This window comes from Lynx rufus, unplaced genomic scaffold (assembly GCF_022079265.1).
Source record: "Lynx rufus isolate CCGP_SWC_20201006 ecotype Redwood Valley unplaced genomic scaffold, mLynRuf1.p SCAF_12, whole genome shotgun sequence".
Lineage (NCBI taxonomy): Eukaryota > Metazoa > Chordata > Mammalia > Carnivora > Felidae > Lynx > Lynx rufus.
The window spans coordinates 59,171,958-59,198,936 of record NW_025814826.1 but is presented as its reverse complement, the minus strand read 5'-3'; the positions used below and the strand labels follow the sequence as shown (position 1 = coordinate 59,198,936).

Here is a 26,979-nt window from a genome sequence, read left to right as displayed (position 1 = left end):
GTGTGCCTACCATGAACCTGTGTTACGGTGTACCCTCGTGTACGGATGGTCTCTGCAGGTCTGTGGGTCTGACACCAGATGGTACACGATGTTATTCTACGTAGTGAAGAGTCCAGGCCAGTCCCAGTCTCTAAGGGTCTGTTCCGTTACCCCCCAAGCCCCAAACCATCATGGTATTCCTGAAGTTCTAGTATCTCTTGCACCCAAAGTGGCACAAAGATAGTGTGCACCCTCCTACCTGTTTGAGAAGTCTCAGGGAGCCTTGCAGCCAGAGTGAACCCTGCTCCTTCTGGGGATTTTATGCCCAGCCCCCTCGTCTCCTTCCTTCTCATTTCTCCACACCCCGATGGCCCCAGTTATGACTCCAAGATGGTGGGTCAGGGAAGGTTTTCTTCCCCAAGGAGCTACAAAAAGCCAGGAAGCCTGGCCCCTCTGGATATTACCTCAGTGGCATATTTAAACTCTTTTTTTTTTTTTAATTTTTTTTCAACGTTTATTTATTTTGGGGACAGAGAGAGGCAGAGCATGAACGGGGGAGGGGCAGAGAGAGAGGGAGACACAGAACCGGAAACAGGCTCCAGGCTCCGAGCCATCAGCCCAGAGCCCGACGCGGGGCTCGAACTCCCGGACCGCGAGATCGTGACCTGGCTGAAGTCGGACGCTTAACCGACTGCGCCACCCAGGCGCCCCTTTAATGGCATTTTTTTTTTAATTTTTTTTTTCAACGTTTATTTATTTTTGGGACAGAGAGAGACAGAGCATGAACGGGGGAGGGGCAGAGAGAGAGGGAGACACAGAATCGGAAATAGGCTCCAGGCTCCGAGCCATCAGCCCAGAGCCTGACGCGGGGCTCGAACTCACGGACCCGAGATCGTGACCTGGCTGAAGTCGGACGCTTAACCGACTGCACCACCCAGGCGCCCCTTTAAACTCTTAAGAGTCAGGGGCTTCACGCATGTTTTAGTCCTGTGGGATTCTGTGTGAGTGTTCCAGTGCTGTCCGGCCATTCCAGCGCCTCCCTTCTCCTCCTCAGGCTGCCTGGAGGTATTATGCTACCAACCCAAACAGGATCGACCTTGTGGCAACGTGGAGGTTCTACGAATCAGTCGTCTCTTTCCCGTTCTTCAGGCAAGTGACCACCTATCTGAACGCTCAGGGTGTGACTGACCGTCCCTGCCGTGGGTCTGCGTTTGTGCCTGTGGGCTCCGTAGCTTCTTGGAGAACAGGGCTTGGTTCCCAGACTGCGCCACACATTCGAATCACCTGGGCGCTCAAAAAACTCCCCCAGTTCACGGGCCACATCCCAGGCTATTTGATGAGAAATGCCAAGAGTGGAGTCCAGGGATCAGTACTTTCTTAATGTGTATTTCTTTTTGAGAGAGAGAAAGAGAGAGGGCAAGGGGCAGAGGGAGAGGGAGAGAGAGGATCTGAAGCAGGCTCCGGGCTCTGCATTGATAGCAGAGAGCCTGATGCAGGGCTCGAACTCACAAACCGTGACATCATGACCTGAGCTGAAGTCGGATGCTTAACTGACTGAGCCACCCAGGGCCCCCCAACGTCAGTAATTTTAAAGCTTCCCAGGTGGCCCCAGTGTGCCACCGGTGGTTACCAACTGGACAGTGTGGAGGGGCTGAGAAGAGAAGGTTCGATCATTGTTTGAGCAGGGCCGGGGTCTGAGGAAGTGGGAAGCCCAGGCAGTTGGGCCTCGCTCACAGTTCTGGATGCTTCCCCTGCCTGGCCATGGCCTGTACACCCACAGACCGTTCTAGATGCTGGGAACAGGCAGGCGGAAGAAGCAGCAGGAGGAATCCTCCAATGACCCGGAGATGTCGTCTTGTGTTCTTAGAGGCGGTAGATTAAATTAAAGGCCTCGGGGAAAAAATGAAAAGCGTTGCCCACAGCCAGCACCTGTAAAAAGGAAGAGAGAGAAGTTAATAATCACTAGATATCCAGTCCATCCAAGGTATCCGAGTTCGTACTTCAATCAGCCCTCCCAGGCAGCCTAGGAAGCAGGCCAGAGGATCCCAAATGTTAAGAGGCATTAAGATCCGTGGAGGGCGGATGTCTGGGTGACTCACTTGGTTGAGCATCTGCCTTCGGCTCAGGTCATGATCTCACAGTGCATGAGTTTGAGCCCACGTTGGGCTCTGTGCTGACAGCACAGGGCCTGTGTCTGGTGTTCTGTCCGCCCCCCTCTCTCTGCCCCTCCTCTGTTCACACTCCCTCTCTCTCAAAAATAAATAAACATTAAAAAAATCACTGGAGGGCTTTGGGAGCTCGGGTCCTATACCCGCCTCCAGCCATTTCCATGGTGCTGGCCTAATAAAGCATCTTGGACAGATGCCCCAAGGCGAGTCCGACAGAGTGGCTCACGGTCTCCTCCCGGCGACAGGCTGAGTGGTCGGGTCACCAGGCTCCTCTCACAGGGGGGCGAAGCTGGGGCTCAGAAGCTTGGGACATTTTGGCCGATGTCTGCCACGTCAAGAAGCCCCCAAAGCCCGTGATCTCTTCACTGCTTGGGCTACTGAAACAGACTGTGCTTCTCCAGGGTGTAGACGCTGCCGTCCTGAGCCGGGAGTTTATGCGTGTGGAAGGAATGCAGAATTGCTGTCGGATTCCTGGTTGGGAGGGAGAGTGGAGGGACTCCGAGCCTCACCCCTGAGCTGGGCCCTACTCTGAAGCCCGTTTCTGCCACAGGCCTTTGGTTTCAGGGATTCTAGTGCGACCTGATCACAGCCAAGTGGCCCTCTCGGTCCCCATCCCACCCTCCCACCCACCTATCATGGGACCTGCAACCAGTGTCAGAACCCAGCCTCACATATCCCCTCACCCCTATCGCCAGATTGTGGTACAGATTTACAGAAATTCAAGAGACCTGGGTTCTTCTGGCTCGTTTCCCTGCATAAAACCTTCCAATGGATGACCGTGACAAGGAGAATAAAGTCCAAAACCTGACCATGAGCTGCAGGCCCCTGAAAGCTGACCCCTGCTTGCCTTCCGTCTCATTCCTGCAGAGGCCATAGTGGCAGGTGCAGCTTTCTACTCCGGGCATCCAGTCCACCAATCACAGGTGACCAGCAAAGGAATCTAAACTTGATCCTGAGGGCAGAGAGAAGCTGCTTGAGCCCAAGGATGGCATGATCAGATCTGTGTTTCAGGAAGATGACAGGAAGGGTGTGGAGGCGGGCTGGACAGGCTCAGGATTTGAGACGAGGAGACCGGTGAGCAAAAGAGTGCAGGAATCAGGGTGAGAGCCAGCCGGGGCCTAGCCCAAGGTAGATGCTTCAGGAGGATGGTGGGTGGAGGACCAGAAAGGGAATAAGAAGAGGGGGGTATCTCAAGGAGTTATGACTGGCAAAGGAGTCAAGGGGATGGAAGAATCAAGGCTTCCAGAAACCAGCGATGAAGCTTGGGTTCCTAGACTGTGTCTTCTTACCTGTCTGTAGATCCTTTGGCTCAGGTGATGGCCTCTGAGGTTTCCTTTGATTCTAAAATTCTGTTTTTGCCATCATCATTTTGGGTCGGGGATGACATCAGTTTTCTTTTGGGTCACAAGAGCCTTCGCAGGGGCAGGCGGCCTCCCTGGTAAAGGACAGAGTGACCTTGGACTTGGAGACGATGTGCAACCACACTGAGCTCAGAACCAAGATGCTTTCTGTTTGCTGGGCAGCCCCAGGTCTTGGCAACAGGCCTATTCTTTTGGGTTGATTTATTATAAATAAGGCATTGTCCTGGCTGTCAGAGACTCGGAGGAAGATGCTGTGTTGCAGGGCTGCTGTGATAGGGGAATGGCTTTTAAACTGAGAGAGAACGCTTCTTTCTTTCATTCTTTCAAGGACAAAAGTATAAAGTCACTAGCAAGACTTAGCAAGTCCAACCAGAGTCACTTAGCAACCGTTCTGAAACAAGGCAGTCCCTTGGGAAAAAAAAATGTCCCTGAACGCCAACCCCCTCCATACGTTCAGCGGTAAAGGTGATAATTCATTGGTGTGTCCTCACCTGTCCCCTATATGTTTTTTGTCTCTTGTTTATGCTTTAAAAACATATTGAGGTATGTTTCATATGCTGTAGGAGGGTCTCACTTACACTAAAAAGTACCCCTTGAAAGTAAACAATTTAGTGGTTTTTAGTGTAGTCACGAAGTTGAGCATTCATCACCAACTGTCTCATTCCGGAACATTTTATTGCCCCAGAAAGAAACCCTAAACCCATTAGGAGTTACTCCGCTCCTCCTTTCCCCCAGCCCCTGCAAGCTCTTGCCTATTGTCTGTCTCTATTCTACCTATTCTGGACTTTTCATATAAAAATGAAATCTCATAATATGTGGTCATTTAAGTATGGTTTCTTTCACTTAGCATGTTTTCAGGTCTCATCCAGGTTGTCCTATGTATCACAAATTGATTCCTTTGTATGGACGAGTAATATTCTATTACAGACGCTCTGTTTTGTTTATCCATTCATCAGGTGACGCACATTTGGGCGGTTTCCACTTTTTGGCCATTATGCTGATGTACTCGTTGTGTGGACATAAGTTTTCAATTCTCTTGGGCTTATACCTGGGAGTGGAATTGGTAACCCTCTGTTTAACTTCTTGAGGAACCGCCCGACTGTTTACTGTGGTGGTGGCATCATCTTATATTCCACTGAAAGACTTGGAAGAATGATGTTATTTAGGGGCGCCTGGGTGGCTCAGTCGGTTGGGCAGCTGACTTCGGCTCGGGTCATGATCTCACAGTCTGTGGGTTCGAGCCCCGCGTCGGGCTCTGTGCTGACAGCTCAGAGCCTGGAGCCTGTTTCAGATTCTGTGTCTCCCTCTCTCTCTGCCCTTCCCCGTTCATGCTCTCTCTCTGTCTCAAAAATAAATAAACGTTAAGAATGATGTTATTTAGCCCAGGCCTAGGAGTGGGGCCGTATCAGCGTTTCCGGCTCAGTGCAGTCCTCTGTGAATTCGCAGGATATATCTTTTTAGGCCTAGCGCTGATGGATGATGGTATTGCCTTTTTGGTTTTTATTTTCTGTTACTATTTAAAATTGTAAACTCATCGCTTCTGAATTAGAAAGAACTTCAGAGGGCTATGAGTCCAAGCCCAGATCTTCTGATTTATTGGCCCAGGGAGACTGTGTCTCCTTAGTACAAGTAGGCAGTGGGAGTCTGAGACGGTACGGGGAGGACCTTAGGGGATGGTGGTTGTACATTGTTATGTGCAAGCACAGATGAGGGCAGACATTAGAAACTACATGTCGAGGCACCTGGGTGGTGCAGTCGGTTAAGCGTCCGACTTTGGCTCGGGTCATGATCTCACAGTTTGTGAGTTCAGAGTTTGAGCCCCACATTGGGCTCTCAGCTGTCAGAGCGGAGCCAGCTTCGAATCCTCTGTCCCCCTCTCTCTGCACTTTCCCCTCCTCCCCAAATAAATAAACATTAAAAAATTGAAAAAAAAAAAAAACCCTTACATGTTGCCTTCCATTGACAGGGAACCTGCATACCATTTGGTTCCCTAAAGGCAGTGGTAGAATTATCTACGGTACATCTGTGCCAATGTGGTCCCCCTAGCCAGATGTGGCTTTTGAGCCTCTGTCTGTTACTCATGCAATTGAGGAATTACATTTTCGATTTTATTTCATTTCAACTTAAATAGTCAGATATGACCAGTGGCTACCATATTGGACATTGTAGCTCTAAAATCATTAGACATTAGAACTAAAATGGAGATAAGACTTAGGCCCCACAGGTAGAAGCCTCTTGACCAAGAAGACCCAGTTAATTTTATGTATAACCAGAACCTTTTCCTTTTATGACCAGCGGCAAGATCACTAGAGTGCTTAGCAATGGAGAAGGGGGACATATCCAGTCATTCTTCCCTTTGGCCAAGTAACATGGGTCCGCTTTCATACATGCTAAGTCATTGAGTCTTTAGAATGCCCTGGAAGAGCAGAAGAAGAGGTAACTCCATTTTCATGTGCAAAATATTATAGGTGAAGAATCCAGAGCAACAGTGAGGTTCATTAGCTTGCTCAATGTCGCCCCCTAGTAAGTAAAGAGGAGAACCCAGGTCTTATGCCAAAGCCCATTGTTATCTCTGGGAAGACGGAGTTTTTCAGGGAGAAAATTGGGTAAAAGTAAGATGAGACAAGGGTTACTGGGACAATAATACCTATTTCTGAAGACTCTTGTCGCGAAGGTCAAATTGAATGGGATGTGTGGAAGCACCTTTTACAGCACCTGGTTTACAGCAGGTGTTCAGTCTCCTCTGGTTGAATCTGGCCCGGAAGGAAGTATTGGTGTTACAGCAGGAAATGAAGACACTTAAGAACCCATAGGAAGCCACTGCTAGTGACCACAGGGCTGAAACACCCTGTCTGGAATGTGGTTACAGATCTTTTATTTCTTTATCCCATTCATTCATTCATTCATTCATTCATTCACCAAGGCTTTACTGAGCCTCTCTCAAGTGCAAGTATTGTGTTTGGCATTGGGGATGTAACAGGCAACAGAAAGGGGTCCACTGTGCTGATCCTGTCACAAGGTTGATGGAGACACGAACGGGGAAGTGGCCCCTGGATGTTTATCATTTGGGGGTTGTTGGGGCCTTGAAGCCAGCTCACAGGGAATAAAGATGAAATGAGCATGTGGGGACAGGAAGTGCACATGACAGCTGGAGAGTAATGTGGGGCCAGGGCATTTTCCTTGACAGGAAGGGTCTAATGGAGAGGGATCAATGTGGATATGGGGGGAAGGAGAAGGACTGGAGGAGAGAGCAGGCAGAGGTGTGGGTTCTGAAGCACGAGTGGAGGATGGGCACGAGTGGAGTGTGAACCTGCATCCGTGTGCTCAGAAGGAAAGCCCAGGGCACAGGGCCAGGTGTATGTGGCTGCTGACCTGGTGATGGGACACGGGGAAGATCTCTCTCAGTGAGAACTGAGTCAAATTCATAGCCTGGGAGGGAAGCCAGAGGTGGGAAGTGTGACGATAGAGACGGCATGGAATCCTTGTCTTGGAGAGTGAGGAAGAAATGGGGGGGGGGGGCTCTGTCTCTTTAACATTGCTCCCCATGGCACCCCAGCACACCTCTTGGCCTCCACCCACCCCCACCCTTTTCTTCTCCTCTCAATGCTCTCCCCACCTCCAGAGTCAGACATCCAGAGCATTCTAGAAAGGCAGAGCGCTTTCTGTGCACATGCTTCAGGCAGAGAGATGGGCCCAGAGGAAGTGACCCGCCCAAGGCCACCTGGGACTAGTGGGGGAGCTGAGCCCTGAGCTGGAAACCCCCCAGCTGGTCCCTCTGCTTCTCTGCCATGATGCTTCGTATTCTCTCCCCATTTCTCCCATAGTCCACTTATTCATTCAGTATTTATTGTGCATTTACCATGTGCCAGGGTATGGGGTGCTCAGATGGCAGGGCTGGAAACGACAGAGGGCCTGCTCCAAGCAGCTCACAGACTACCAGGCAATTATAAAACAGTGTGATCAGAGCACAGTGCCGTGTGCAAAGAGATTCAGCCTAGACCCTGGGGCTTTGGGTAAGAAACTCCAGGAGGGACCCCTCTGGCTGGAATTTGAAGGATCAGCAATACAGTTCTGGGCAGAGCCTGGGCAAAGGCTCAGAGTCTGGAATGTGCGCATACCCCACGTGGCCTCGTGGTCAGGACGGTGGGCTTCCCCTGGGTTAGAAGCCTGAGTCTGCTACTTCCTACTCCTTCCTACTTCTGCTACTGTAAGACCTTGAACAGCTTTCTTAACCTCTCCGTGCTTTAGTTTTGTCAGCAGGGAAATGGGAACGATAATACCACTTCCCTCATAGAGTTGTTTTGAGGATTAAATGAGTCGATCTATAAAAATAACTTAACATGGTATCTGCCTAATAATTATTGCTCAATAAATATTAGCGATGATGGTGGTGAAGTCGACTATGATGGCGTGGTGGTGACAGAGCGATGGGGTGTGTGGCTGCTGAGTGACGAAATTCCTGGTTTCCTGGCCTGTCCCCACCGCTACACAAATCCCCTGAGCCCAGCACAAGGCCTGGGCCAGAGGAAGTGCTCAGCAGCCATGCTCTGGGTGAGGAAACGAACGAGCGGCCTAGAAGAGCCCTGAAAATGCAGAGCCACACCCTTGCGGCAGGGCCTGGGGTCTGGCTGGGGAAACCCGTTCCCCTTCACTGGGTCCCAGGCGCGTTCACCGTCTTGTCCTACGGCTCTACTGAACACCGCCATCTTCGTCAAAGGGAAGCTTCCGGCACATTGTGGGGAGAGGGGAGGCTGTTCGTGTAATTTACACTCTTTATGTTTTTCTTTCTCATCCCCTCCTAGGAAAGAACAGCTGGAAGCTGCAGCCAGGTACGTTTCTGATCACGCATCGCCTTCTTCCCACCACCATGGCGGGACAGAGGGTCCGGTTCAATATGGCGGAGGGCCCCGGGGCAGCATGCCGGTTATGAGGCAGAGTTCGGGGCTCACTGCCGTCGCTGACCACCATATTCCTCTGCCGTTTCCATGTGAATTTACTCAAGGACAACTCAGCTGTGATCACAGCCACAGCCACTTAGTGAGCAAGACACAGTTCTGTGCCTGGAGTCCCGCCTATGTTTGTCTCATTTCGTCCTCACAACCGCAGTGTAAGACAGTCCCGGGTACCCCCGATTGTGGGTTGAGGTTGAGGCTCAGAGAGTTTGAGTTATCCCTCTTGGGTCACACAGCTCTTGAGAGGCAAGATCAACATTCGGACTCAGGTCTGACTGTTAAGACCACGTTCTTTCCATTAGATATTGCTTCATTTGCTTCTTGGGTTCACAGACGGCTCCTCAAAAAGTGAATCAAGACTAATTCATGATCCCTAGTAAACCATGCTCACTACAGACTGCTGCAGAGGCACGTTGGGCTTCTGGATTATGAGCACTTGTGTGCCCCTCCCTTCTCTCTCCCTGTCAAGAAGATGTCACAATATCAGGGACACTATGGACCCTGCTCGAGACTGTAAAGAAAAAAAGATAACCTCTCACAAACGTCAGTTAAGTTATATATTTATAAATATAAATAACTATAAATACAGATGTCATTTAATCTGTTATGTTGAGCAACTACTTGTGAGGCCTTGCAGTCTCCTGGACACTAAGTTCAACATCTGTCCTCCTAGAACTGACAGAATTCAGGTAGAGAGGGTAGCAGGAGCCTGGGCCACATGATAGGGGGAATACTTGAAGACAGTGACCTTTGGGAGGCTGAGTCAAATCCTCTTGAATGGAGTCCATGATGGGGCCCCATCCCAGACATAATTCCTCTTGGAAGAAACAGTGACAGACACAGCGGTTAAATCGCATACAGAACAGCTAGGACTTCCTGGCTCCTTTGTGCGTGTTTTCGAAAGGATGGAGTGTTTCTTGCCTGGACCTGGTTTGGACTGTAGGGACGTTGGGGGAGATGGTAGAGGAGGGCAGGAATGAATGCCAATGACCACGTCAGGGGACATTTGCTAGAGCAGCTGCGGCAGGTCACAGAGGCAGGCGGGAAGACCTCAGATATCTTCTCCCAGATACATGTGTAGAAGCCGAGGCGCCCTTCGTAGAAGAGGGCAGACTCACCCCAAATTGCGGGTCTCAAGACTGCCAGAGGGGTACTTGTCCTCTCCTTCTCTCGTGACCAACAGGGTTTTGCATCCTGCATCATGCAGGCATTGACGCTGTAAGTGAATTGCCACATCCACCTGAGAGCCTTTTCTATACAGACCGAACAAGATTCAGCCAAATTGCATTGGATTATGCGCTTCCGGCTTCATGAGAGCCTGGGTGGATGCCTTCTGAGGCTTCGCTAGGGATGCCGCCCCGGTCCTCAGAAAGGGGCTGTCTGGAGTCTCAGCAAGCTGTTCATGCGCCTCTCCAGAGCTCCGTTAGGGATGCAGAAGGAAAACGTGTTTCACGATTTCTCAGGGTGAGAGTTCCCAGGTGTTTGCTGGCTCATCCTCCCCGGGGAAGAAGAATGAGGTCAGTTACATAAGCCACGCGGTCCCCCTCGTCCAGGCTCAGGCACAAATATTTTGGGTTTGCACAGCAAACGGGTTGGCTGACAGATTGACAGGTGAACTACCAGGTGTGATTACAGCCGGGAGGCCGGGCGTGAGACCTAGAGGATGTTACGTTACGGGTGAACTGTCGACGGAGACATCGATTCCCTGACCCCGGAGGGCAGGGAGCAGGGTGAGAGAGTGGTCAGCAGTGGACACGTGCATGCGACGTTTGCTCGCTGATGGCCATTTTCCACCTTTGTGTTAGCGTCTTCAACAAGTTTCCGGCTAACTGGTGTTTCAGTCTTACTCATTGCTTTTTAAATAGCCAAAACCAGATTGGAGTTCATCTCCTTGTCCCCTCCAAGCATGGGTGGTCCACACTTCTGTTTATTTGTTGGGCTGATGTAAGTGCTCTGTTCTCTGTGACTTAACATATCTCGGTTCTGCATTGGGGTGAGAAAAAGGAAGTTCATCAACTTAATGGAAAGAGTTCAAGCCCATGGTTGCTCACTAAGCCTGCCCCCCCCCCCCCCCGACACACCTCAGAGGGTCGACACAGAGATGAGCTTCTCTAGTCCTGAGGACGGGGCCATGTTGACTGCTTTGATTCGTGCAGACTTGTTTGAGGAACCTTGGTCCCACTGACTTCCTACAATGGCTGGGAGGTTGGCTTGGATCATTTTATGCTTCTCGGGATCTGTGATTCTGAGGCTAATCAGAAGGAAGAGAACCAGCTTCTATTGTGGGCTTATGAGGAGCTGAGCACTTTTCCTAGGTTGTCTTAATTAATTCTTATAAAAATAGAGGCAGCTGACACACACACACACCCTCACCCCTTTGTACCACTCATGGTGCCCCAGGTAGGACTCAGAATTTCCCTATGAAAGCTTTTGTTCTGTATTTAGTCAAAACTTGATCTCTCGTCCTCTCTAGACCATGAGCTGACACGGAGCCTGAAGTATAGGGGGTTACCCCCCCAAATATTTGCTGAATGAATAAATAAATGACTTAATGAAGGGAGTTTTGTACCATCATTTTACTTGTGTAGAGACTGAGCTCAGGCATTTAGTTAACTAGCACCTTAGCCAAGCATAGAAGTAGCCAAGGTGGGGATTTGGAGGGTGGGTCTGTGTGACTGGACCAGATTGTATCAGTCTGCGGCCCACTGCGGCACATTGGATTGCCATGCCCTCCTTGTACCCAGGGGTAGAGCGTGAGCTCAGTGAGTCTCACAGACACATGAACTTGGCATTTGTTCCCTCTTGGCCAGGATCTCCTATCTCATCTTTTCATATAGCTCAGTCCTTCACTTCAGTTGGGACTCTGTCTAATGTCACCTCCTGAGAGAGCCCCTCTTTGACCCTCTACCCACACCCCATCAGTCTCTATGCCCTTAATCCTACTTCATTATCGTTGTTAGCACTGATGACTATCTAATATACTATGTATTTGTTTCTCGTTTGCCTTCTGTACTAGATAAAATGCCTCCAAGGGGTTGGGCTCTGTTTTGTTCACTGCATTATCTCTGGCACCTAAAACAATGCCTGGAACACAGCCTGAGACATGGTTAGCTTTCAAGAGATATTAACGTACTGAAAAAAGTGGATGGGTGAATGGGTGGATGGATGGATGGATGGTCAAACTCTTATTCTACAAGTGTCATAGACACAGTCGAAACTACCTTGGACTAAGAGGGAAAAGTAATGGCTCACATAGTCACCCAACGAAGAGGGTGAGATCCCCAGGAAACAAGGAATGGAAGTCTTCTGGAATTTCTCTTTTCCTCTCTCATCCCCATTTCTACTTTCTGGTCTCACTCTCTTGCTGCCCTTCTGCATATGATGACGATACAGATGCAAGCAGCCCCATGACCACCTATTTTTCCCTCCTTCTGTATCTGTCCTTCACTCAACTCCAGTTTGAGAAACCCCAGGGAAGCACTTAGATTGACCCAGTGTGGGTCACATACTCATGCCTCAGACAATCTGTATGACCCAGAGAGAAGGAGGCTACTGCTGGCCAAACTCTGGGTCCTGTATCCACCTGTTAGTGTGGGTTCAAGATGCTATGATTGACAGCTCACAGTAGAGTCACTTGCTTGAAGTTGGCAGGAATCAGTACCCCAGCAGAACAGTGTCCTTTTCCCCAGCGTATCGGGGACGAAACACAAAGCAGACAAATACGAAGCTGCCCATGACAGGCATAAATTCCACCTGAAAATTTTCAAGTGCCTAAAAATAATACTGCATTAAAGAACATCAACAAAAGACCATACTGAGGCTCATTTATTCTATGGATGATTCCAGAAAAGACTGGTAGTTTATGGTAGGAACGTCACTTTAAACATCAATTGCAACTCTTCAGTAGACATGCAGCAGAGCCGATAATTAGAGGCATTTGTCTCATAGAAAATCGTGTTTTTGTGAATTTTCAAAACAGGTAACTGTGTTGACAGCAACTGCTTGCTTGAGCCATACTGTTTACTTTGTATTTTCAAACAATTCAATCTGAACAGCGGCGTCCGGGACTCGGCTCTTCTGTAGCCATCTTTGGAGAGGGAGGATGTTCATCCGAGCCATCTTCTTTATCTCCTATCTTGTTATATCCTTCCCATTGCAGAGCTCTCACATTTAGTAGAGGATCACCCTTTGAGTCAGAGAATTTAAATACAATCACAAGAATTTATGAAGAAGGCTTACGGCTTGCCAGGTTAAGTTCTCAGCACATCTAGCCCTCCTAGCTGCCCTGATAGGGAAGATAACTATTTTGAATCTCTTTTTTTATGGATGAGAAACCTGAGGTTCAGAGAGGCGAGTGATTTGCACACGGTCCTGCAGCTAGACGGTAGCAGGAACAAAACTGGATCTGGTTCATCTGGCTCCGTGATGTGTGGACCCAGCCACTCGGCTGGTAGTTTCAAGTCATTGGGAACAGTTAGGTAACTGTACTCAGTCACCGCGGGTGTCCCCTTTGGCTTGTTTTGTTTTCTTCTACTCTTCCTTGGCTCTCTGTGGCTGGAGTTCCTGCCATGAGAGGAGGTATATTTCACACGTTACTTTCTCCCTGTGACGTTGGCCCCATGAAATTGATCTCACAGGGTGACAGATGATGTGGGCAATAAATCTCTTTCCACGCCCTAGAATCGAAGGCTGTTAAAGGTATGCAGGAATTTAGAGATCAGTGAATCCAGTCCCCTAATTTTACTGATGGGAAAATTGTTACCGAGAGCAAAATAAGAGTCTTGGACACAATTCCATAGCTATTAATATTTTGTCCCGCTGTGCAGTCCCTGAAACACTGGTCCCAGGCTGCAGAGTAAGATTTGGACCAATTTCGTTTAACCCCAGAGTGATCCCCAACATGCCCTGAGGGCTTAGTCTCAGTTTTCTTTTTGGAATATGGGGGAGTGTCTCTGAATTATGAGCTAATTGGGAAATAGGAATCCAAAACAGATCAAAATATAGGCCACATTTGCTGGGCAAAGCAGGATTGGCTCTGGGAGCAAGAGTGAATGTCCTAACACTTCCCACTACGTTTGACCTTAGGACCAGCCACACAGAACAGACACTCTCCCAGCCAGACACCTGGGGCCATTGCTTGTCTGACCCCATGGAGCACTGACAACCAGAGAGAGACCACATATGACCTTGAATACAGAACTGACCTTCAATACAGAAGCTCACCCAATCAAGAAGATGAGTCAGTCAATGGTTATTTCACATACCCCATAATCAGATAATTCACCTCCTTCCATGGGAAAAAGCTGGTAGAGGACCAGAGATTTCTTCTCAATTCTTCTAATTGTGTCGAAATTCCATATTTATGGCTCTGCTAAAGTATGCAAAAAAGATGGTCCTCCCTACCCTTCATTGTAGCCCCTGTCTACCTATGAGCGCATCATTCCGTAGCACACAAAAATGTGTTGCAGCTCTCTGGCTTGGTTATCAGACTAAAAACAGTCCTCATGCACCCACTGTGCCCTCGTTTTTGCTGCCTTTTCCTGAGGATTCCATAACAAATGACCACAAACTGGGCGACTTAAATCAATAGAAATTTATCCTCTCACTGTTCTGGAGCCTGGACGTCCAAAATCAAGATGTCAAGAAATCAAGGAATCAAGAGCCATATTCCTCCAGTGGCTGTGGGGGAAGAACCTTTCCTTGCCTCTTCCTAGCTTCTCGTGGTTGCTAGTAATCCTTGGCCTTCCTTACCCTTGCGGACCCAACACTCCCATTTTCTGCCTCCATTTCCACGTGGCCTTCTTCTCTCTGTGTGCATCTGTGTCTCTCTGTACCCAAACCTCCCATTCCTTTCTCTTATAAAGACACAAATTGTTGGATTAAGAGCTCATCCTACTCCAGTATGAGTACGTCTCAACTTGATTACATCCAAAGAGACTGTTTCCAAATAAGGTCACATTATAGCTATCGGGTCAGGGCTTGGGCATATCTTTTGGGGAACACACTTCAGCCTTTCATACCTGCCAAAGGCAAGCACAATTTGCTTGCATACAAGGTAGGAAGCTGAGCAGATCCAGGACGCATGGTTTTGAGAGGGACATTTATGAGAGTTAGAGTCCAATATCCCCTACACAGATGAAGACACAAAGCCTCAGCAAGGTGAAACAACTTACACAAATCCCAGCCCAAATCGCACAAATAGAATTGGATCCTATGTCTACCTGGCTCCCTCCTGATCTGTGGTCCTCTCCTCTTTAACCAGGGACTAAAAATAATCAGTTGGTGGAATTAGGAGGTAGTCATAGCAACAGGAGCTGGGAACAGACTCCAGAATTAGACCATCAGACCTCAATGCCTGGCTGCCCTACTTACTAGCTGTGTGATCTTGAGCAACTCAAGCAGCCTCTCATGTCCTCATGTCCTTATCTGTGAAGTGGGGATAATAATAGGAACAGCCTCATGGGCTGGTTGGAATGGTACCTGTGGCCCAGTACATAGCAAATGCTCACTAGAGATGAGTGCTGGCCAGTTGGCATGTTACTCATACATGAGATTTGGATACATGGAGAAAGCAATTCTTTTAGAAGAGCGACAGAGAGACCTCACATCAGTGTGTGAGTCTGTGTGTCCTCCGAGTACCAGCTGTAAATGTCCCGGAATCGTGCTCATAGATTTTCCCAGATTCACTGGATCAGAGGACTCCAAGTAGGCCATTGGCCCAGCTAACTTTGCAAACCTCTCCAGATGAGAGAGAGCTAGACGAACACACCAGGGTTATTTCCAAGTCGTGAAGCTGTTGCTATAGCCCAACAGCCAACCCGGTCACGATCTTGCCTCCTCCTCCCTGCTTTATCTGTCCCCATTCTTTCTCAACCTAGACAGAAGCCCCAAGTCACCTGGCCTAGGCTGCCTCATCACTAGAAGGAAGAGGTTGGAATAGGGGATCCCTAAGCCACTTCAGGTCCTGTATGCTATGAGTTTGTGGCCATGGCAGCAGAATTGGACCCATGTTATTTTGGTGTGACGGACACTGTGAGTTATGGGTCATTTTTAAGAATCTTGAGTACATTATCTTGGACACATTGCCAAACCTCTCTGCCTCAGTTTCCCCATCTATATAATAGTTATGGTGAGAGTACCTACCTCCTAGCACTGTTGTGAGAATTCAATGCTTGGAAGAGAGTCTTACCCATGATGAGTACTACATAGGGTTTGCTTTTATTATTATCACTATTATTTTCCTGATTGGCATCCAAACTTCTAGGTTTCTTTGTCTACATTCTTTTCCACATTGTTCAGGTCTGGTATAGGAGGCACATCAACATAGGTTTGAATCCTAGCCCTGCAATACTTCTCTCCTCCCTCTTACCCTCTGTCCTTCCTTCCTCCCTTCGGTTCTTTAACAGCCCTGCTTCATGTTAGGCCCTGAAGATTCCCAGAAAATTGGAACTCATTGTCTAGTGGGGAGGCAGAGGTTTCAACCAAAGAGGAGCAGTGTAGTGTTGAGGGTGCTGCTATGGGAATGTTACAGACACAAGGATAGAGAGAACAACAAAGGAAGAGAGCTCGGAGTTCTCCCTATAGCAGGAGATCAGGAAAGGATCCACAGAGGCACTTTGCTTTCATCTGTCAAGGGCTAGTGGCTTTTCACCAGGCTAGGAGAGGGATTAAGACCTTAATTTTGTCCCTTCCATCCTTCATGCTTTCATCCTTCAGGCTAACAAGCATTGGGTCCCTAGGCCTATGATCTTTCCACAGGCCATCTATTTCTATATGAGAAATCCCCAGGAATGCCAACTCTGTAAAGAAGACGGGCATGCAGGTGTCCCAAGGAAAATTCACAAAAGGCATAAATAAGTGAGTCTTCATTTCTCTACAGGGAAACTTACTTTGTAGCTAGTCACAAAGTATATGAGTTACTTGGTTGTCCCAGCTCTACTATGAATGGTGTGAGAGCCTAGAGAGATTGCCATTGTCTTTCTCAGTGTTGATGCAATGGAGGCCATGTCACGCCCCAGCCCCTAATGCCACTCCACCTTGATCGTTGTCTAATCCCTACGTAAGATCTACTATTTCGTTAAAAAGAAACAAAGTCGAGATAGCAACGTTCATCCATGGTCTTTTCTCAGAGAGAAAAAAATAGGACACCAAAGCCTCAAAGGTTTGGCCCATGGATGGTGACAGGTGTTTTTTGTTTGTTTTGGTTTTTTTACCTCTTTGTCTTCTCTGTCTTTCTTGGGACAGACCATGGTGCTTAAGGAGCCTTCTGAAAGCAGGCTGCATAGCTTGTGTAAGGCCCCACCCTTTCCATCTGGAGAGATGGAAGGTGAAAGAATGAAGGAGAGAAGGAGAAAAATTAGGGCTTTAACCCCTGTAGGTGGGATGGGCTGCTCTGTGCTGGTCACTCAGTCTGTGCTCATGGGGCTTTCACAACAAATCACACGAGACTGATTGACTGCTTCTTCCAGAAGACTCTTCTCTTAGCTGCAGTGACTCTGTACTCCTGGTTTGTTCACCATCCATTCATTCATCAACCATCCATCTATCCTCTTTTTTTTAACGTTTATTTCTTTATTTCTTTTGAGAGACAGAGAGAGTGCAGAAGAGGGGCAGAGAGAGAATCCCTAGCAGGCTTCCTGCTGTCAGCACAGAGCCTGACTCGGGTCTCTGCCCCATGATGAGATCGTGACCTGAGCTGAAATCAAGAGTCAGACACTCAATCAGCTGAGCCACCCAGGCATCCCCATCCATCATCTTTTTCTCCCTTCCATCCAAGTACTAACCAGGCCCAACCCTGGTTAGCTTCCGAGATCAGACGAGATCGGGCGCGTTCAGGGTGGTATGGCCGTAGACTCCATCCTCTTTTTCAGTGACTATTTGTTAAGACGTTTCTGTGTCCCAGAAACCATTTTAGGGGTTGTACTTCAGATAAGAAAGGCAAGGTCTGTAAGTGTTTGCTTGACAGGATGCCTTCCTTCCTAACACATCCCAAACCCAACTTTTGTTTTTCTCTTGTTTTTTTGTTTTAATTGAAATTGTATTAGCTTTTCCAGGACACACATGCCCAACGAAGGTGACATGAGGAGGGACATTTTCCGCTCCTCCCGGCCCCTGGCCACCACCATTCTACTTTCTGTCTCTGTGACTTTGACTCCTCTAGAGTCAACAAGCGGGATCATATAGTGTTTATCTTTTTGTCACTTGCTTATTTCACTTTACATAATATTTTCAAGATGAATTGCAGCATGTGTCCAAATTTCCTTCCTTTTCAAGACTGAATAATATTCCATTATGTGGATATACCACATTTTGTTTATCTCTTCATTCCTTGATGGACTTTTGGGTTGTTTCTACCTCTGGCTATTGTGAATAGCACTGCTGTGAACATGGGTGTTCTTTTTTAAATGCAAAACTGAGGGGCGCCTGGGTGGCTCGATCGGTTAAGCATCCGACTCTTAGTTTAGGCTCAGGTCATGATCTCACAGTTTGTGAGTTTGAGCCCCACGTCTAATAGCACAGAGTCTGCTTGGGATTCTCTGTCCCCCTCCACTGCTCATATGCATGTGACCCCCCCACACACACACCTCAAAGATAAATAGAATAAACATTTGAAAAAATGCAGAGCCGATATACTCTCCTCAAAACTCTTGATGGCCTCCAAGTGCCCTTAAAATCAAAAAGAAATTTCTATTTTCCATCCTTAATTCTGAATCCTACTTCTAGAATCCCTGCCTATCTGGCCTCTGACCTCATGCCGCTCTGTGCCTCACTCACAATGTTCTGATCATGTGCCTCCCTTCTGCTACACAATCTCAGTGCTCATGCCCCTTGCACCTGTGTGTGATTCTTCTGCCCAGGGAGTGCTCACCCCTTTTCTTTGAGGCCTGGCCTCTTCTCACCCATCAGGTCTCAGCTTCACCATCCGGGCTACCATCATTTTAATCCCAAACTCCAGGGACCAGCTACTTAACTGGTCTTCCCATCCACCCAAAAGGCCTTCTCTGACCACTCCACCTAAGCTGACTTCCTGTTACACTCCATTACTGCACTCTGTTTCCTGGTCAGATTTCTAGCAACATATGCATCATTTGCTTATTGTGTGTTTTCCTGACCTCATCATAAGCTCACTGGAGGCCGGAAACTATGTCTGTTTCAGTTACCACTGTATTCTCAGCAAGTTACCAAGAGCCTAGCACTTACAGGTGTAGACTGCATTCTCATTGAATAAATAAATAACATTAGCTCTATTTGACAGATAGAAAAAGTAAACCAGTAAGAGCTAACGACTTGACCAAAGTTGAAATATTAACTACAAAGCAAAGGTTTGAACACAGGTCTCTTACTCCAAAGTCCACTCTTTCCACCACACAGTACTCCCTCTCTCAGCTGAGATTGGATGCATTTGATTAACAGAAGATCAAATGTTGTATTCCTTCATTCGTTCGATATCATGATAATGCTTTCAGTGCTTACAATATGCAAGGTTCCATGTTAGATGCTGGATAATTGACCAAACTGTGGGTTGCAGACAAATAGCTTACCTTTTAGTTTCTCAGTGTCAATAATGTGGGCATTTTGGGTGGGATAATTCTTCATCATCAGGGGCTTCCCTGTGTGTGTGTAGGATGTCTAGCAGCTTCTCTGGCCTTAACTCGCCTGAAGCCAAGAGCATTCCCCAAGTTATGTCAATCAAACATGACTCCAGATATTGCCAGATGTCCACTGGGGGGCAAAATTGTCCCTGGTTGAGAACCACTGCTTTGGGGAGAGAGTCCCTAGTAAGTCAAAGATTTCACTATGGTGGCCAAGTGCCACGGTTGAGAAAAGCCCATAAAAAGCTATAGTGAATGGGGGGGGGGGGGGGCGGCGGCGCTTGGGTGGTTCAGTCATTTCAGCGCCTGACTCTTGATTTTGGCTCAGGTCATGATCTCGTAGTTTGTGGGTTCAAGCCCCACATCAGGCTATGTGCTGGCAGTGTAGAATCTGCTTGGGATTCTCTCTCTCTCTGCTCCTCCCTAGCTTGTGTGTTCTCTCTCAAAATAAGTAAATAAACTTTAAACAAGGAAGGAAGGGAGGGAGGGAGGGAGGGTGGGTGAATGGATAGGTATTTGGACCAAGAGGGCAAGCCAGCCTTGGGGCTGATGTTTGGGTCAAGTTTAGAGGAAAAATCTGACTTTTCTTTTATCATTTAGATAAAAGAAGGGATGAAGGTTTTCCTGGGTACAGGCCATGGCATGGGCAAAGGCCAGGAAGCGGGAAGCGGGAGTGTCGAGGAACTGGGTGGTGTTTAACCTGGCTGGGGTAACCTGAGGCAGGAGCCCAGGGCAATGGCTGCTGCCAGGGCAGAGTTTAATTTCTGATTTTACTTTCCTGTCCCCGGTACATCCATTTCCAGTTTTACAATTCATATTTAAAAATTGTCTGCACTTGATAAATCAGGGGCCCCAGCTATCCAAGAAAACCTGATGGCAGTCCCAAGGGAGGCTTTTCTTGCAAGACCTCTAGGACCCTCCAAGCACAAGGCCTGAATTATGTGCTAGAAATCCATACGGAGAAGGGCAGAGATGGGTTTGAGTTTCAGCAGCGGACTTTGCCTTGCATCTGATTATCCTTTGGGGTCTCGGATTCCAGGCAACGCAATTAAGAAGTAAGCTGATCACCCACTTTGCTGGAGGCAGAATTCCGTAAGCCTCTTGGGTGTGATGGCTGGGAGCAAATCAGAGCTGAGGTTCCTGAATTGTGCCTGATGCCTCTGGGTTCCGAACGCTGTGGGAATCTCTCTCTCGTAAACCGTCCTCTGTGGCCATGGCGTGAAGTAAACATCGCCAAAGCAACTCAGACTGTGAGAGGTTACAATGAAGCATTGAAACGTCAAACGGGCAAATCCTAAATGCCTACACAGATAGAACCAAGAGGGTCCTCTCATTAACTTTCTAACACTCAGGCGTTTCTGCTGAGATTTCGAGCCAGGACCCCCTGGCTGCCATTACTTTTGACTTGCTTAGCCGATCTGGAATTAAGCTCCTCATATACTTATCTCCTGCAGAGGTCAAATTCAGTGATAATGACGAGTGTGTGAGACTGGCATTAGGAAGCACTGTAAAATAATATATAAACCCGGAGAACTTATCTCAGTTCATTAAACACACACACACACACACACACACACGATTATTTTGTGGCTCAGGAAATTTTATCCATCCTTTAGCCTTCTATGGCTTCTGAGGGAAGAGAATTATTTACCGCGATAATGGTGACAGCCAGCATTTGCTGAAGGCTTCTCCAATCCTCATTCCAGAAGTCGGCTAAGCACTTTCCATGCAGCCCCTCACGTAACCCTCACGCAGCCCCTCGCAACGAGGGCCATCGTCACTGTGCGTGGGAGCTGCTGGGGCCCGAGACCATGACTTGTGTGTCTCAGGTCACGTGTTTCAGGACCTTTCCACGCGGACTGGAATGGTCCCAAAGACCGTGATTTTCACGGCTACCCTGAACAGGAAGGGCAGGGCGTGGGCTCAAAGATGACCAGGCCGAGTCTTTGCTTTACGGGGACTACACGTTCCGGGGGCTGGGGGGGGGGGGGCGACATGGAAACACATGGTCTGCACACGGTGTGTTAGACATAGCGTTAGACACACTGCAGTGTGTCGTTGGACCACGTGGGGAGTACCTGATTTCCAAGGGAAGACGGGTGATGCTCAGGCCGTTCTAAAAGTAGCCGGCAACGAGGGGCTCCCAGGAGGCAGGGCTCATAGCAGCTGGAGGAGGTGGGCGCACCTAGGCATGCTGTGGGGACTCAGGGCCGGGCAGGAGGCTCGGTGCAGATGGGAGGACGGATCTGCTTGGCGGGATAGTGAGACACGGTCAGTAGGCAGCAGACAAGGAGAAGCAGACGTGAGAAGAGACTGTCCTGACGTCCCCCTCTTCCTGAGCTCCTGGGTTGGAAAGCCTTCTGTCTGTTCAGCCAACTTTCTGCCTCGTCCGGTATTTTTAGCCCACAGGCCCTGTCCTATCAGTCATTCATCTAGAACTGGTCTGGAGAGCCACTCCGAAAATTTTGTCTTTGACTCAGGGAGGATAAAGCCATCTGTGTCCTAGAGTTCCCCTGAATCTACCCCAGTCAGACTATTAAGGTAACAACGCTGGGTGAGATAGAACCATCCAGAGGGGGCCATACCGCCCATCCGTATGCTCATCCGTGTGTTTGTTAACCAAACGCACCCTCGTGCCTTCTCTACGCCAGGCTGGAGGCAGGAAGCATTACGGATGTTACCACGTGTAATGCTCCCCAGGCCTCTACGCAGCAGGCGTTGTTAGGCCCGCTTACCATTGAGGACCTGGTGCCCGGAGAGTGCGGGGCACCTGCTGGGCAGGGGGAGTGTCCCGCCCTCCTCTGCGGCCCCCACGCCCTTGACCTCTCCCACTGCATCAAGCCACAGAGACACCAGCAGCTCCTGGCAGGAAGCACGGGGCTGTCATAACCCGACTCCTTAGAAATACTAAATCAGCTCAAGCCAATGCAGAGCCTTCTTCAAAAACCCATATTCACTCACTCACCATGTATGCCACAAGTACGCGGTACACCTACTGTGTGCCAAGCCCTGTGTAGGGTAATGAGGGGAAGCCACTGTGTGGAGTGTATTGATGTGCGAAAACTTGTAGGATGGCTTTTCTCTGGTAGGTATCCCGCAAAGAAGGCCTTTGTCCTCATGCCCGCTAGGTGAGGGGTGGAGGTAGAGAAATAGAGTGAAGAAATTAATACTTACAGGTCACCTACTGCGTGCCAAGCTCTGTGCCACATCCTTGACAAACATCGTCTCATAGCAACCAGGGGAAGCAGGGAGTTGTCGTCCCCATTTTAAAGATGAGGTAACTGGGGCACCTGGGAGGCTCAGTCGGTTAAGCGTCTGACTCTTGGTTTCAACTCAGGTCATGATCTCAGGGTTCGTGAGTTCAAGCCCCGCGTCTGGCTCCATGCTGACAGCACAGAATCCTGCAAGGGATTCTCTCTCTGTCTCTCCCTTTCTCTCTCTGCCCCTCCCCAGCTTGTGTGCATGTTCTCTCTCTCAAAATAAATAAATACACTTAAAAAAATAATAAAGATGAGGTAACTGAGGCTCAGAAAGGGCACGGGTTTGCCCAAGGTCACCTGGATGGCAAGGGGCGAAGTTGGACGCAAGTCAAGGCACTGCTGGCTTTTGCACAAGGGCTTTTTATGTTGGACTTATTAATCATTTGCTTGGTCGGTTGGAACCAAGAACACTTTGGGCAGTATGAGGAAGTCCAGGGACCCCGTCTCAGAATACCCATCTTGAATTCATAAATGAAATGCATACGGTTACAAAAGACGCTGATTATACTGACAACTGTCAAAACACGTGCACATCCGAGATGCAGTCGTGTCTGTGTTTCTCGGTGATGGATTTAATGATGAGACCTGGGGCCGCTTGAATACCGACATAATTCTGAAACACTATGAGCACAGCAGTCCCCGGAGAGAACCGGACAGCAAATGCTCTGTGATTTCTGTTGTGGAAGACACAGGTTGAGACCGGGGCGCTGAGGATAGTACTGGGGTTTATCGCCTACATTCGTAATTGAAAGATATGCTGATTTCAGTGAGTAAAGATGCGGTGTTTTCCCCCATCCAAGCTTAGGGACCGCTTCGCCTCCCAAGTCCCATCCTTGGGGGGGCGTCTGTGGCCACCGGGTTAGGGTGCCTGCTTCCTGTAATTCGTGTCGTTTATACTGTTCGAGGAACATTTGAAAGGCTTTTTCTGTGAAAGTTGCTACCTGGGCACCATGGAGTGGAGGAAGTTATGGCGGCAGAGATGACGGGACAGGGGAAGGCATGAAGCTCGGGTACCCGCTGCTGGGAGCCAGGCACTTGATGTCCCGTGTGTCATCTGAGCTCCACCTAAGCATAGGAGGAAAGGGAAGTGCAGAGAGGTTAAGAAACGTGCCCAGGGTGTCATGGCTTATAAATTGCCAGGCCCTGTGCCACCCCGAGCTGCTAAGGCGGATCGAGCCCTGAGGGCGCGCCTCCCCCATCACACGTGGAGGTCAATGTGTGAGTCTTTATGGAGAGGGCCGGGTGATTACGAAAGCCTGCACTCAAGGAGGAAAATTGTTCACTTTTGCTTATTTTGTAGCCAAAAGCTGGGTCTCTTGGATCGGGTTCGCCTTTCTAATCCTCGTGGTAGCAATACTAAAGGAAAGCTATTTACCCCTCTGAATGTAGATGCCATAGAAGAAAGTCCTCCTAAAGAACCAAAGCCTGTTGGCTTAAACAATAAAGAACGCTTCCGCACCGCCTTCCGCATGAAAGCCTACGCTTTCTGGCAGAGCTCTGAAGGTGAGGCCTGTCTTCTCCCTCACTCTGTCTCCTCCACCTCTCCCTTTGCCACGCCCGCCCCTTCCTCACCTCCCTCCCTCCCCGGTTGAATACTGTCCAGTCTGCAGAGTAGCCCGTCTCCACCCTTCCCGAACCAACTTCTTGCTTTATCCCATTCATGTCCGCTGGGCTGGGGGCGCCTGTAATACATCCCCACACTTCAGGGAGCAGGGGGGTCCCAAGGTAGCTATTCCCTGTGCCAGGATCCCCACATTCGTCTGCACAGACCCCTCCAGGGAGCCTTGGGGCTTACTGCCATAGTTCCAGAGCGTAGCCACGTTGAGGTGCATTGCCATGGAGGTCAATTTGAAGGACATAGGGGGCCAGGTGCAGAGTGATCTGGAGACCCAGGGGCCTCAGCACCCCAAGGGGTGGGAAGAGGTAATAGAAACGAGCCCAGTAGGCGGCAGTGGGAACAATACCTCGGTGTGTCCCTTGTGCTTATGACAAGGGAGGATAAGCAGTGCTCAGAAAGTGACCCCACAAGGTCTCAAGGGTAGCGACTGAATCTGGACTCAGGTGTGTCTGATCGTAACCCCCATGAGGATGCCCTCTACTGCTTCTGAGAAGTCACTCAGGGCCACAGAACTCACGTCACCGCCTTCCTGGCCTTCTCCCCAGTCAACAGTCCTGAACGCGGGCATCTCTGACTCCTGTCTGGAGCATAGGAGATGCCACGAAGGCCTGAATGGCATCACGACTGGAGAACACCACGTGGTTTCACAAAGTGGGGGCAAGGACTCTGGCGGTCGAGCTTAGAAGGCTCTGACTGAATGGGGTCCCCAAGCCTTTCTAAGCGCCGTGGCCTGCTGGTTGATATGTGTGTCTCCCTCCCAGATGCTGGGACAGGTGATCCCATGGCAGAAGACAGGGCCTACGGGAATGACTTCCTCATCGAAGAGATGATCCCCACCCTGAAGGCCGCCATCCGAGCCGTCAGGTGAGGCCCCTTCCTCCCCACAGTGGGCCTCCCCAGGCCCCAGGTCAATTCCCACAGAATACTGGCTTTGGGAAGGTGTGTGGGAACTTGAGTAACTCCTGAATCCGGTCCAAGAGTATGTCAGTACTCCAAGGGAGATGCTGCTGGAAGAAAAATGATCTCTACAGCAGCAAGGCATCCTGGGTAACTCTTGCTCAGGCTCCTGACGGTATTTCTAATTGTCATGCTTTTTGTCTGGCTTTGGCCAGGTCTAGGAGAGGGGGAAGGGCATGTTGACATGGAGTTTTCTTCCTTTATAGGCTTCTTACCCAAAATAGCTTTTCTTATCTGTCTTCATTAATATTTTCAACAAAATAGTCAATTATAGGATTTGTGTGTGTGTGTGTGTGTGTGTGTGTGTGTGTGTGTATCAGACAAGACTATAATCTACCCTGGCCAGTTTTTGTTTTGCTTCAGAATTCCAGAAGAAAATTAAAAAAAAAAATGCTTACTTACGGAAAACTTTGATCAGCATATGGGCTTACAAACAGTCTACAATGGTAGCTGTGAATTCTAGAAACTAAGTTGGATTCTCCAAGAATTAGTTGGGATATTTTCAGCCAGAGTCCTAGCCCAGTAGATCAGGGAAGCACAATAGTGTCACAATATGTGAACCTCGGCAAAGCCGTTGACCTGTCATCTCATGACACCCCATGTGCAATGTGACAGAAATACAGCTGGACAAAAGCACAGCTACCTAGATTCATAACTGGTTGAATGATCTTATTCAAAGAAAACCAGTGAATGAATCTGTGTCAACCAGGAGAGAGGTCTCTGCTGGGATGGTCCACGGTCTGGCTTCTACCCTGTTCTTTTTAGAATTTTTATCGATGCCTTAGTTCAGGCATTGGCCAACTTTTTCTGTAAAGAGGAAGATAGTGGGGTGCCTGGCTGGCTCAGTCAGTTGAGTGTCCGACTTCAGCTCAGGTCATGATCTCACGGTTCGCGGGTTCGAGCCCCGCGTCGGGCTCTGTGCTGACGGCTCAGAGCTTGGAGCCTGCTTCGGATTCTGTGTCTCCCTCTCTCCCTGCCCCTCTGACGCTCTCTCTCTCTCTCTCAAAAATAAATAAACATTAATTTTTTTAAAAAAAAAGAGGAAGATAGTAAATATTTTAGACTTTGTGGGTCTCAGGTCTGACCCTGTTGCAAGTACTCAGCTCTGACTTCGTAACACAGATGCAGCCATTTACCGTACATATGTGAATGGAGGTGGCTGTGTCCCAACATAACGTTACTTTCAAACACAGGCAGTAGGGCAGATTTGGCCTTCGAGCCACCCCCTGCTGACCGAGCTGTGTAAAGGGCAGGCTTATCAAATGACACCCAGTTGGAAAGGACGGCACGTAAACTGGATGGCAGAATCAATACGCCAAAATAGTGTTGAGAGGCTGCCGTGGACTATAACAAACAAGGAACTCTGAAGGCCCTGCGGAAAGAGATCTGCGCAAGTAGGGGGAGCGGGGGCCTGGGGTAGGCCGTGTTTCCCAGCCCCGGCCTACAATTAGGGGTGATAACGGACGCCGTGCTCGGTGGGGGTTGACCCCGTGATGGGGTTTTCAAGGAACATTAGCCATCTGGGGTGCCTTTATTGGTTCCCAGGATTATAGACATGAGGGTTTGGCATCTATGAGTTTCAGGTGCCCCACTTTACTGAGAAAACCTGAGAACAGAAGCTAGTTCCTCTTTTCTAGGCACTCACAAGCCAAATAATTAAAGAGGCTGTTGAGGAAGAAATTTGTCAGCTGTCCTCAAATAGAAGGCAGTGTGTCACAGTGATTAAGAGCATGACACTTGTCAGCATACAAACCTCGGTTTGAGAACAGCTCTGACATTATTAGCCAGATGGCCCTGGGAGGATGCTGGAGCTCTCTGGACCACAGCCGCACCATCTACGAGTTGATCTATTAGCAGATGGTTCGTAACATACTTAGCTCAGTGTCTGCCCTATAGTGCATGCCCAGTAAATGTTACCTCTTATTGTTACTATGATTTTATTGTTATTCAGATGACTGAAGGGAGGTAATCATGAAGACCAGAGGCACTAGTCAGCCTCATTCTGGGTGGTTTGAAGGGAACCGGGACCATGAGTTGGAACTTCCCACCATCAAGTCATTTTCTCTTTGGTTCTTTTCTCTCCCTGCCCCTG

General features: G+C 49.0%; 1 protein-coding gene across 1 annotated transcript in view; it reads left to right on the top strand.

The window, feature by feature from the left end:
- The window catches only part of KCNQ3 (potassium voltage-gated channel subfamily Q member 3), a 309,556-nt gene that overhangs the window by 275,364 nt on the left and 7,213 nt on the right, over positions 1–26,979 (top strand). Inside the window, exons 8-11 of the mRNA XM_047073817.1 lie at positions 1,034–1,128; positions 8,311–8,337; positions 23,613–23,815; positions 24,692–24,794. Coding sequence (XP_046929773.1) covers positions 1,034–1,128; positions 8,311–8,337; positions 23,613–23,815; positions 24,692–24,794 — 428 coding nt within the window. The remainder of the gene's footprint in view (positions 1–1,033; positions 1,129–8,310; positions 8,338–23,612; positions 23,816–24,691; positions 24,795–26,979) is intronic.